The sequence below is a fragment of the Bubalus bubalis genome, chromosome 7 (assembly GCF_019923935.1).
Source record: "Bubalus bubalis isolate 160015118507 breed Murrah chromosome 7, NDDB_SH_1, whole genome shotgun sequence".
In the NCBI taxonomy this organism is placed as follows: Eukaryota; Metazoa; Chordata; class Mammalia; order Artiodactyla; family Bovidae; genus Bubalus; species Bubalus bubalis.
This window is the reverse complement of record NC_059163.1, coordinates 1,229,402-1,241,412: the sequence shown is the minus strand read 5'-3', so window position 1 is coordinate 1,241,412 and position 12,011 is coordinate 1,229,402. Positions and strand designations below refer to the sequence as shown.

At 67.3% G+C, this 12,011-nt stretch overlaps 1 protein-coding gene across 1 annotated transcript in view; it reads left to right on the top strand.

Annotated features, from left to right (window-relative positions):
- The window catches only part of POLN (DNA polymerase nu), a 153,771-nt gene extending 145,412 nt beyond the window's left edge, over positions 1-8,359 (top strand). The window contains exons 23-25 of the mRNA XM_025290538.2: positions 3,997-4,064; positions 6,657-6,718; positions 8,081-8,359. Coding sequence (XP_025146323.1) covers positions 3,997-4,064; positions 6,657-6,718; positions 8,081-8,254 — 304 coding nt within the window. The 3' untranslated portion in view covers positions 8,255-8,359. The remainder of the gene's footprint in view (positions 1-3,996; positions 4,065-6,656; positions 6,719-8,080) is intronic.
- Positions 8,360-12,011: the final 3,652 nt, after the last annotated feature.

Genomic DNA, 12,011 nt, shown 5'->3' with positions numbered 1-12,011 from the left:
TGGCCAAGGGTGTGAGAGGCCCGGGCCCACTCTCCGTCTTGTCAGCAGCCAGAAACCAGGGCCCGCTCTGCCTCATGCTGCTGTAGATCCAGGAAGTTTCTGCGGGCCGCGGGAGGGATGCTGGCAGACGAGGGTCTGGGGCTGTTTAGAGGAATTCAGAAACACAGTGGTCACCTCTGCCCGCTGTCTGCATGAAATGTATTTCAAGACAAAACATGTCGACTGCATCCTGCCGCTTCAGAAATTGTAGCAGGCCATCCACACTGTGCCCGAGAACGTGGCCACGCAGTGGAGGGGCAGGCACGCTCTGGGTGCCCGGAGCCCAGGCTGGGCCACACTGCCTGGACTCCCAACACGCCCTCACCGGGCTGGAGCCACGGGGCCACCCCCGCTCGCTGCCCACGGGCTGCAGTGGAAGGCTGGGGGCTCCTGACCCCCACACCGCCCTTGCCCAGGGAGCCCCTTCCTCTCTGTTTGTGGGGGACAGGCCTCCCGGGTCTTAGAACACGTCGGGGCTGGAAGAAAGCTTTGGGAACTATGGATTCCAACTCACACGTGCAGAGAAGGGAGGCTGAGAAAGGATGCATCACAACATGGCCCAGCTCACCCAACCTGGACCAGCACGGGGCCTCCTTGCCCTGAGCTCTCAGAGGCCCGCAGCCCCTCGGCGGCGAGACAGCCTCCGGAGGACCCTCCCTACCCCTCTGCCTGGGGTACAGGACTGCAGGGTCCTCTCTCCACATGGGCAGCCCTCTGCCCTCTGTCCTCTGACCTCCTGAAGGCAGCAGCAACCCCAGGGCCCCATCAGGCTGACGCACCTGTGCCCTTGCACTTCCGGCCACAGGAGGGGCAGCGGAGGTGCCTGGGGGCACAGAGGAGACGACTGGGCCCTCCAGGCAATGAGAGGCGGCCTCACAGGACGCGAGGACACAGGGACCTGGGCCGCCCACGACACAGGCATTCAGGCCGAGCCCCACGGGTGCTGCAGCCCCAGGACGTGCCAACCGCCCCTGCCGGGGTGGATGCGAGCCTCCCAGCAGCTGGCCCTGCGGCCCCCAGTGACTGTCTGTGCCCCCAGGCCCTGAGGGTCCGCATCCTCCAGGCACCTGTCCGCCAGCAGCTGCCTGTGAGCACCAGGCCACGAGCCGCCTCCTCCCATGGGCAGCTGGTCAGCCCACAGCAGGAGAGAGCCCTGAGCGTCAGCACGACAGAGGGCAAGGGCCTCGCTGCGCCCCTCAAGGCCTGCAGCCAGGCCTCCTGCACTCTCAGCACTCAGAGCTGGGGTGACCTGGAGGGGAGCCGCCCTGGGCACAGATGGGAGACTGGCTGCGGCTCTGATGGGGCGTCTCCACAGGAGCACGTCTGTGCAGCCTGGCCTGCCGTCAGCGCAGGAAGAGTGGACGGGACATCAGCTGGCTTCCCAGGAAACAGCGGGTCTGACACCCGCGCTCACCACCCACCTGGGCACCTCCCGTGCCCCAGTTTGCAGTTAGAAACACAGTGACATCTCAGTCAGCTGTGGAGCGAGGTGTGAATGACTAACGGCCTTGCTCTTCGGTCTTGGCCGCACCAGCAGCTCAGAAGTTCACCGTGTGATTTCGGGAAGTGTGAGAACTCTTGCTGCTAAATCTGGAAGAAGTTACAAGTGCCTACTCTGAGTTCTGCCCCTCGGAACACTAAGTCCCCTTGGGAGCCTAAGAGCACAGCAGAGGCCTTGACGTCAGCTTCAGAGAGCGAATGCCGCCAGCGCCGGCCAGGCTGCCTTCCGGGAGGACCGCGCCGACAGCCGTGACCCCAAGGCTGTGAGGAAACTCCGGCCCCTGCCCGGGGTCTGCCGGCCCCCAGCCCACTGTCTGCGGACCCCACGTGCTCTGTGGGTGCATCTGCTCCCGCACACCCCTAGGAAGCTGGGCTGCAGGTGCCTGGTCCCAGCAGCTCCGTCCCCCGGGTGGGCTGTCCCCACGGGCAGGAGTCCAGCACCACGCTGGCTTTGGTTCAGAGGCTCAGGGCGGCAGGCTGAGGCCCCTCGGGCTCCCTGGCCTTTCCCTCTTGGTGCCAGCATGGAGGTGGCTGCTCCGGCCGTCACAGCACCTCGCAGGCACATCGAGGACGTGGTGGTGACAGCAAGTGCACCTGACCCCCATCCTCCCGCAACTTAGCCCTTTAAAGAGCCTTCCTGGGGGTTAGTGGGGCCCCCACCTCCAGTGGCAGGGGCCCAGCCTCATCACCACACCACCAGGCCCCAGAGAAGGGGCGAGCGGGCCCAGGTGGCCTGTGGTTCTCGGTGACGGCATCCTGCCCTTTGGTCTTAAGCTCCCTGCCCCCAGCAAGGACCCACCACCCTGCTGCCCACTGTCGGGGATGGTGGGTACTGCGCCTCGCCTCAGTGCTGCCCCTTCCTGCAAGCTCCGTGCCTGCTGCGGACAGGCCGTGTGGGGACGACAGGGCGTGGCGCCTTCCCTGGGAAGCAGCTGGAGGCAGAGGCCGGCTCACACAGAGTGCAGGCCGCCCACCCTGCTGAGGGCCATGGGCACCACACCGCCAACCCCTCCCTGAGCACTAGGGGGCGTCTCTTCCATCTGCCCAGCCAGGGGCTGGTTCTGACCCCAGGTTCACGGCCCCAGCAGGCATCATCCGCACGCCTGGCCTTCGCAGGCCGTGTCCTGGGTGGCCACGCAGAGCTGCAGGGCCTGATGCCCAGGGTTCCCCCCTCCTACCCCCCCAACCCGGGCACACAGGAGCCCCCCACCAGCCACGGGCATGTGAGTACAAGTCCTCCCAGGACCCCAGCCCCTCAGCAGCGCCTCTGTGGCCCCCACACCTCCTCCCACCGCGGCGTCTGTGTACCCCAAGGCAGATGGGGACAGACCCCCTCCAGGGGGTGCCTGAGGGCACTCAGAGAGGGCATGGAGCCAGGACCCACCCAGCGGAGGGGGCCAGAGTGGGTGCGGACCCTTCCCCTCCGGCTCAGCCCCAGGGCCCCGAGTCCAGGGTGTGGTGTAGGGAGTGCGGTGGTGTCTCAGGGGCAGGAAGTGGCCCGGAGGGCAGCTCTGAGGTGCCCAGGCTGCGGGCTGGGGTCGTGTGCCCGCAGAGTGGCCTCTGAGAGGTCACTTGGAGCTAGAGGTCAGTCCCTGCTGGGGTCCTGCCCCCGTGATGGTTTTGGGGGGTCCTCTAACGTCTATTGGAAAGAGCCAACTCATTGGAAAAGACCCTGATGGTGGGAGAGATTGAGGGCAGGAGAAGGGGACAACAGAGGATGAGATGGTTGGATGGCCTTACCGACTCAATGGACATGAGTTTGAGCAAACTCTGAGAGTTGGTGATGGACAGGGAAGCCTGGTGTGCTGTGTCCATGGGGTCGCAAAAAGTCAGACACGACTGAGCGACTGAACAGCAATGGTTGGGGTCTTCAGCGCCTTTCTTGTTGCATGTGTTCCTGTTTGTTCACTTTTGGCCGTGTCGAGTCGTAGCGACACACGGGGTCCCTGCGGTGCGTGGGCTCGGTGCCTGTGCCTCGTGGGTTTGGCTGCTCTGAGGCACGTGGACTCAGCTCCCTGATGCGAGATGGAACTCACATCCCCTGCACTGGAAGGCAGACTCTTAAGCACTGGATCCCAGGGAAGTCCCGGGTGGGGACAGGGGCTTTTCTCAAAGGCTCGGCTCCAGCGTGTCCTCGGCTTCCTCCGGGGGAGGGGGCAGGCGGGGTCCCAGGCCCTCATGCTGACCCTCTGCCCGCAGGCGCCTCCCTCCCAAGCCCCGTTCTCTCATCCCGGAGGCTGTCCTGTGACGGAGCAGTGACCCCAGCTGCTTCCCCACCCTGGTCCTCCCACTCCCTCGAGCCTCAGCCTCCTGGGCTGCCGGTGCCAAAGCCCGGGCAGATTGCCCAGCACTGTGGGGTGCCACGCACACCCCCGGGAACCTGCCCCCTGCCCCACGGCCGCCCCCGGGCACAGGCAGAGGCCCAAACACCAGGGTCTCCTTCCGCGTGTCTTGCAGGTTGCTTGCCCAGATTCACGATGAGCTGCTGTTTGAAGTGGAGGATTCACAGGTTCCTGAGTTCACGGGTGAGCCCCCAGGGGCCGGGGTTGCTCCTGTTTCAGGCATAGTTAAAGCTTCTCCTGCGGGGCTCACAGGCCCCTTCCCTGCCCGCTGCAAGGGGCACCTGCAGAATGCCCAGGCTGGTCTAGGGGCCCTTGAGAGGCCCAGAGGGCTGCACCCCGGCCAGCGGCCCCCAGAGAACGCTGCGTGCCCTGCTGCGGGCCCCGGAAGGTGGGGGCGGCACTGGGACCCCTGCTGCGGGAGCTGGGCTGCAGGACAGCAGCAGGGTCTGGCCCCCCGGCTGTCGGCCCAGAGCCTGGCCCCCGACTCGGTCCTCGGGGGAGCCCAGGCCTCCTGCCATGGCAACCGTGCCCACAGCCGTGGGGCCCCTCCCGCCTCCCGTGAGTGCAGGAGCGGACGGCCCAGCCCCACTGGTGGAGGAGGGAGGCCGGGCAGGGGTCTCAGGGCTGGGTCCCCAGCTCCACCAGCTCTCAGGGGACAACTGGCCACGCCCCCCAGTGCCACCACCTGCCTGCAGACCTGCCTGTAAAGGGGAGACTCCGGGCCTCAGTGCCCCACCTCCAGGGACCACCCCTGACAGTGGGGAGGCCACCCTGCGTGGACCCAACCTGCACAGACCCACTCTACATGGGACCCCACCCTGCACGGACCCACCCTACATGGGACCCCACCCTACATGGACCCACCCCACACAGGGTCCCATCCTACACGGTGGCTGTGGGTTTGGAAATGACAAGTCTGAAACAAACCATTTGAAGGGAATGCTGTGCACTCCCTTGCTGGTTACAAAGGAAAGAGAAAGTCCCACATCTGGAGGGAGCCCGTTAGGAACAGTCCTCCCCCTCGTCATGGGGGCAGCCGCTGGCCTCCAAGGCAGGCAGCGAGACGAGGCTCCCTGAGACACACAGGGCCTCCCACCTGCACTTGGGAGCCACCATCTGGCGCTGTGCTCAGGGTGCCCCGGGGTCACAGTCCAGCCAGGGACCACGAGACAGGTGACCCTGGTGTGGCCGGGGCTGGGTTTCATCTCTGAACGCTGGGTGGGCACGACATACCCAGTGGGGCCCAGGGGGCAGACACCGGCTGAGGCTGCATGGCGCTTGGGTCCCTGCCTTCAGGGACCCTGCGGAGCAGGCTCGGAGCGCAGGTGACCACAAGGAGCGCCGCTCCGCCCCCTGCTTACTTGGGGTCCCTCGGCGGGTCCATCTCACAAAGGCAGGGACACTCGAGGGCCTGGCGGCACCTGCACACCCAGTGAGGGGCCAAGGTCCCGCGTCCCCGCGGGAAGCCCTGGACCCCCTGCAGTCCCCAGGGAGACCGGGGCCTCTGCCGGCGCCCGGAGAGCAGGCTGGGGACCCCAGCCCGACCCAACCCCGTCGCCACCAGGCTCCTCTGCCAGCACAGGGGCGGCTGCTGGTGCCGCTGCAGGCGCCCCGGCCCAGCGCCCCACGAGGCCGCCGTGAGCCCCAAGGCCGTGGTGGGGCAGGCAGCAGCCTCCTGCAGTCTCTGTACCCAAGCGCCAGCTGGCTCGGGATGGGAGGAATGTCCTCTCATCCTGGGGCACAGGGCTTGGCGCAAACGCTGAGGGAGCCCGAGCTGGCCGACCCCACCGCGGGCCGCTCCCATCCCCAGGCCCCCTGGCGACGGGCCCCCAGCCCCCAGTGCCTCCAGGTGTCCTTGCGGCTTCGCTGTCACCTGAACCCTCACAGGGGTTTCAGTGGGAGCACAGGCCATCCTACCCGGGCTGCTCCAGCCTGGCCATCGGCGGGGGGTGGTCAGTGGGTGGGGGGCAGGGGGCAGTGGCAGAGAAGTGGGGAGGCTACGGCGCCCCTGGGGGCCAAGGGCCCTGCTCCCCACTGCCTGCAGCTGGGCCAGTTAAGGTGCCTCAAGCATGATGCAGCCAGTGGGAGCTGGAAGCCGTCAGGGAGAACCACGGGGCTGCTCGAGCGGCGGGGCACTGTGGCACTGGGGGCCGGGGGAGCCTGTGAGCTTGGGGAGCCTGTGGACTCAGGGGGACCTGTGGACTCGGGGGGACCTGTGGACTCGGGGGGACCGTGTGGACTCGGAGGGATCCTGTGGACACGGGGGGACGGTGTGGACTCGGGGGGACCCTGTGGACTCAGGGGGACCTGTGGACTCGGGGGGACCGTGTGGACTCGGGGGGACCCTGTGGACTCGGGGGGACCATGTGGACTCGGAGGGATCCTGTGGACTCGGGGGGACCGTGTGGACTCGGGGGGACCCTGTGGACTTGGGGGGATGGTGTGGACTCGGGGGGACCCTGTGGGACATGGGGGGACCCTGTGGACTCGGGGGGGAACGTGTGGACTTGGGGGGAGCCTGTGGACCTGGGGGGAGCCTGTGGACTCAGGGGGACTGTGGACTCGGTGGGACTTTGGACTTGGGGAACTGTGTGGAATGAGGGAGACCGTGTGGACTCGGGGGGACCCTGTGGACTCAAGGGGAGCCTGTGGACTCGGGGACCCTGTGGACTCGGGGGGACCCTGTAGACTCGGGGACTGGGGAGCCGGGGCCGAGTGTCCTCCTGGCATGGCCCTGCCTGTGGACTCGAGCGGCCTCTGTCTTGCTCTGTCCAGCCCTTGTCCGGGGAACCATGGAGGCCCTGCAGCACGTGCCCGCGCTGGAGCTGCAGCTTCAGGTGAGGGGCGGAGCTGCGGGCCACGCTCAGCCCTGCCAGCCCTCCCCCAGCCCCCACCAGGCCCATGCCAGCCAAAGCACTGGCGGGCAGCCCTCAGAGGGGCCCCGGGTCCTCATGGGAAGAGCTCCAGGCCCCAGCTCCTCCAGGAGGTGCGGGAGGTGGAGGGTAACAAGGGGGCAGAAGGCCTCGAAGCCGTGCAGACCGCCCCCCGAAGGGACCGCAGGCAGCTTGGAGCCGCTGGAAGCGTGGCAAGAAAGGGCCGGTCTCCCCTCACTCCTCTGGGAGCGGCCTGCTCTGTGCACCATCCCCTGTTCACTTCATCCCGACCTCGCCCTGCGGGTGGCAGCTTGGCAGCAGGAAGGAGCGCCCCCGGGCCCAGCCAGGGGCGGGACCACCGTCATCCAGGGTGGCCTGTGCTTGTCCTCCTGGTGGGTGGAGATGTGGGGACCCCAAGGTCCCTGGAAGCCCAGGAAGCCTGACCTCACCCCACTAGTCGCCCCGTGGTGGCCACTGCAGTGCTCCCCAGCCTCAAGTGGGGACGGAGCTGTTGAGCTGTGGTCAGGGCCCACTCAGGATCAGGTCCCAGGGAGAGCTCTCCAGGGCCCTCTGCACACCTTGGAGCTGGTGCCCACAGGGCACCAGGACACGCCCCATCCCTGAGCCCCTCACCTGGCCCAGCCCCTAAGGCCTCCCTGCCACACAGAGGCTGGCAGGTGAAAGGGCTCAACCAAGATTGAGGCGTCACGACGGGGTGGGTATTCTGGAGCCTGTAAGCCTGCCAGTGTGTGTGAGAGTGTGTGTGCACATCTGTGTGAGTGTGTGTGTCTAAATGTGTGTGTATGTGTGAGTGCATGAGAGTGTGTGTGTCTGTGTGTGTGTGCATGTGTGTGTATCTGAGTGTGAATGTGTGTATGAGTGTGTGCATGTGTGTGCATGTGAGTGCATGTGTGTATATCTGAGACTGTATGAATGTATGTGTAAGAGTGTGTGTGCATGTGTGTGAGTGCCTGAGAGTGTATGTGCATGAATGTATGTGTGCATGTGTGAATGTGGGTGTAAATGCATGTGTATCTGAGAGTGTGTGAATGTGTGTATAGAGCGTGTGTGCATGTGTGTGAGTGCCTGAGAGTGTGTGTGTGCGTGTGAGTGCATGCGTGTGTATCTGAGAGTGTGAATGTGTATTTGAGTGTGTGTGTGCATATGCGTGTGTGTGAGTATGCATCTGTCCCTAGCAGAGCTGCCAGGGTGTCTAGTCGCGTGTCTGGGCAAGGGGCTGCCTGTGCACCATGGGCCCTGGTCCACCTGCCGGGGGCCTGGGAGGTGGCCAGGAAGGCCGGGCACTCACCTCTGCTGCCCGCACAGGTGCCTCTGAAGGTGAGCCTGAGTGCAGGCCGCTCGTGGGGATACCTGGTGCCCCTGCAGGGGGCCCCCGGCCCCACCAACGTCCCGCCGAGTCTCCAAGCAACATCTGGGCCCCCGCCAGCCCCGGAGCGCCAACCCCCGCGCCTGCATTTTTTGCCTTCATTCAGTCCGTAGCCCCAGGCAACAGCGGAAAAGAGAGCCGGCATCCACCAGGGGCGGTGCGGCCTCCCCGAGGCCAGGGCTTCATGAGCGGGCACAGCCACCTTCCCCTGGGGCCGCCTGCAGTAAACGCCTCTGGAGAGCTGTCATGACCTGTCTTTGTGACTCCTTCCCGGGGGTGGGAAACCGGGCCCGCAGCCCTTGACCCCTCAGTCAGGACGAGCACCGGGGCAAGTCTGGGTCCCCCCGCCAGGCAGCTGCTCAGCACCTCACAGGAGCCAGGAGCAGCTAGCAGCCTGGCTCCCAGCGACCCCAAGCGGGCCCGCGGGTGGTGGTGTGCTGAGTGGAGAGCACCTCCCGACCACCCTCCTGAGAGCTCGACCACCCTCCTGAGGGCCAGAGGGGCCTGTGCCCAGGTGCTTGCCAGCTGCTTCTCACAGGCACCCCGGGGCCAAAGGAGGGTCTGGCCTGAGCACCCCAGAGCCTCTCCGTGGCCTGAGACACAGACGCCCCACCTTGGATGACAGAGACACTGCGGCCAGAGAGGTCGCCTTGCTGGACGGGCCCCAGCAGGCCTGCCCCGCCCTGGCTCAGCCCAGGGCCCCCCACCCCGTGCAGCCTCACCCCTGCATCCTGGTCTGGGTCTCGGCTCCAAGAACCCCCACCAAGGGGGGCACGGTGCTCACCTGGCAGGGCCGAGGGGAGCCCCTCCAGGAGGGGAGCAGGCCCCCCGCCCCAGCCCGGACCCTGACCTTACAGCGACTCGAGCCCGCGGGACACGGCCTCACTCTTCCAGGTGACGGGGTCGTCACCGCTCACCGTGCCCAGGCCCGTTCTTCTCACGGCTTCAAATCGCCGTCGCCGGTCTCCCAGGGCATGCAGGGCCTGATGGCCGCGCCTGACCCTCGTGGGGGGCACGGGGCCCCCTCACGCCACTGTGTCCGGCGTGTGTCGGCGTCTGAGCGACAGCCCGTCTTCATGCCGTCACCGCAGAGGCAGAGACCACTGCCTCCTCTTGGGGAGGACCTCACGCCGACCAGTGACTGTCCCGGGAGTGCCGTCCCAGGGCCAGGCCAGGCTGCTGTGCGTGCGGGCAGCCCTGTGGGGCAGGTGGGACCCAGTCAGACTCAGAGAAGGGGGCGCAGTGGACACCCCAAGGGCGGAGGGGGCGCACCCCCACCCGGAAGGTGGCCCCGGCAGGAAGGGCCCGCCGTGGGGGCCGTCACACTGGTGGGCTTCAGCAGCCCCGGGGCATGCTGGGCGCCTCCCCCCGGGGTCTCAGTGCCCCCATCCCTGGCTGATACCCCAACCCCCACCACAGCCCCTCCTTACAGGACCTGGGGGTCCCACCCAGCCCCACCCCTCACCCCATCCCGTGAGCCCACGGCTCCAAGGAGCGTCAGACAGGCAGGCAGATGCAAGCTGGCAGGGCAGCCGGGTCGGGGCCACAGACACAGGAACGGGGGCCTCCCCTGCCCACGGGTCGCCCCACCACTGACCCCCGCCCCGGGGTCGGGGGTAAGCCCAGCACCTCAGGGAGGAGCCCTTCCGGGCCCAGGGTTACACAGAGGACGCGGCAAGAAAGCATGGAGCATGGTTCCATCAGCTCGGGTTTTATTGAAAAACAGCAGCATCAGGGGCCGGGCGAGCGCAGGGCTGTGGCTGCGGCCCCCCCGTGGCTCACAGGGACCCCCCCCGCCCGGCAGCGTGCGCCCCCGGAATTCGGTGCCCCTTGGGGCCCTCCCGCGGGCCACACTGACGGTGGACTCAGCAAGCAACAGCAGCCCGCCTGGGCCCCGTCCCCAGATCTGACCTCCACCAGCCTGCAGAGTGTCCCCGAGCATCCCTGCCCTGGCCACCCTCCCCACAGCGCCAGCGCCCTGGGCAAAAGCTCACCCCGGGCACCCCCACTGCATGCGGGCCTGTGCAGCAGCCTCAGCCTGGGAGGAAGGAGGGCTGGGACCCAGGCTGGCTGGGCCGGAGGAGAGCGGACGAGGCCTCGGGGCCAGCCCGCCCCGGCCAAGCACCCCCGGCCCCCCGGAGCCCTCAGACACCAGGCTCTCCCCCTGCACACGTGCACACGCACAGAGGCACACGTGTGTGCACCTACCCACACGCACACACAGGCACACCCCTTCTCGGAAGTGGCTGATTATTGCTGTTAAAACACCGCATCCACACCAGCAGGCAGCAGGCCTCGCACCGCCGCCAGAGGCCTGTCGTCCGCACCCCGAGCAAACACAGCCCAGGCTCTGCCCGTGCTCGGCCCAGAACTCAACTCCAAAAAGGCCCCAGGGCCCCAGCTCAGGTTCAGGGGCCGGAATGACGCACAGCAGTGGCCTCGGACAGACGTGAAAGCAGAGGCGACGCGGCACACGCCAGGGAGGCCCAGGGCCGCCATCCAGCAGCCCCGACGCTGACAGCCCCCAACTGCACCCACACTCCAGCATGCCCCGGACGTCAGAGCCAGGCCTGGGGGCCCAGAGAACCTCCAAGCCCTTGCCAGACACGGGAAGGAGCCCCCACCCCCGAGGACCGTCTCTGAGAAAGGACCCCCAGAGCAGGATGGGGGCCCCGGGACCATGTGGCCTCCCCGTCCAAGCCCCTCATCCGTCCGCCCCTAACCCCGCCCTGGGCCAGCAGGGCGAGGCCAGCCCCGACACAGACGGAGGGGCCCCGGGGGACACCACCACGGCCCTGCGTGGGGCCAGACCACCCGGCTGGCCCCGACACACACCCCCCACCCGCTCTGGCCGCCCGCCCTCGGGACCAGCTGCCTGAAGAGCCTTTACCCGGGCAAGGCCTGCCAGCCACGGGCCAGGACGCTGGGCCGCACAACAGTGCTGGAGCCTCAGCTGCTCCAGGTCCCGGGACCCGATGGGCCCATCGGGCCAGCGCTTCAGGCCCGTCTAGCAAAGACGTGCTCAGGCTCCACCTCCCACTTCCGCTGCCTGGAAGCCGGACCCCTGAGCACAGTGCCAGGCCCAGGGCTGGCCTTCCGGCCCAGGGAGGCCCGGGAGCTGGCAGGGCCAGGAGGAGCCCAGGACTGCCCAACGCAGAGAAGCTGCCCAGACACACCCCCAGGCAGGAGCCCGGGGGGACGCTTCACAGAGGTAGAAGAAGTGACATCAGGATTTCTACAAAGGTATAAAACTCACAACGCAGTGCATGTTTGTGGAGCAGGTAGCTCCCAGGCTGGGGGAGCCGGGAGACCTGCCCCCAGGAGCCCAGGCCACACGCTGGCCAGGCAGGGGTCTCGACCCGGGCTCAGCACGCACCCAGCCTGGGGCACACAGGCACCTCTGCCCACCTCAGGGCCGGGCGGCGGCTGGACAACAGCATTCCGGACACGTGGCCACCCTGCCACACCCCTCCTGGTGTCCGTCCTGGCAGCAACAAAGGGCACAAGGGGAGGTTGAGGGCCCAGCCTGTGCCCAGCACCCCCTGGGCCATCTGCAGGGGTGGGGCAGGGGCCACGCAGCAGGAACAGACATCAGGGGACAGGAGGGGCCACACCCCTGCTAGGAGGACCCCCTCAAGGCGCTCCAGTCCACACCAACAGACGCCGAGGGCCCTCTGCCCCGCACCCCTGCTGGGGACAGGGGCCCCAGAGGCACAGGGCCGGAGGAAGCCCGCAGTGTCCCAGAGCCACCACCAGACAAGAACACAACCCGCCAGGCCCCAGGCCGGCCGCAGCCCCGCCGTGCCCCTCGCCACCTAAGGCCACCCCAAACCGACACCAAACCAAACAGAAAGAGGAAAAAGGCACAGC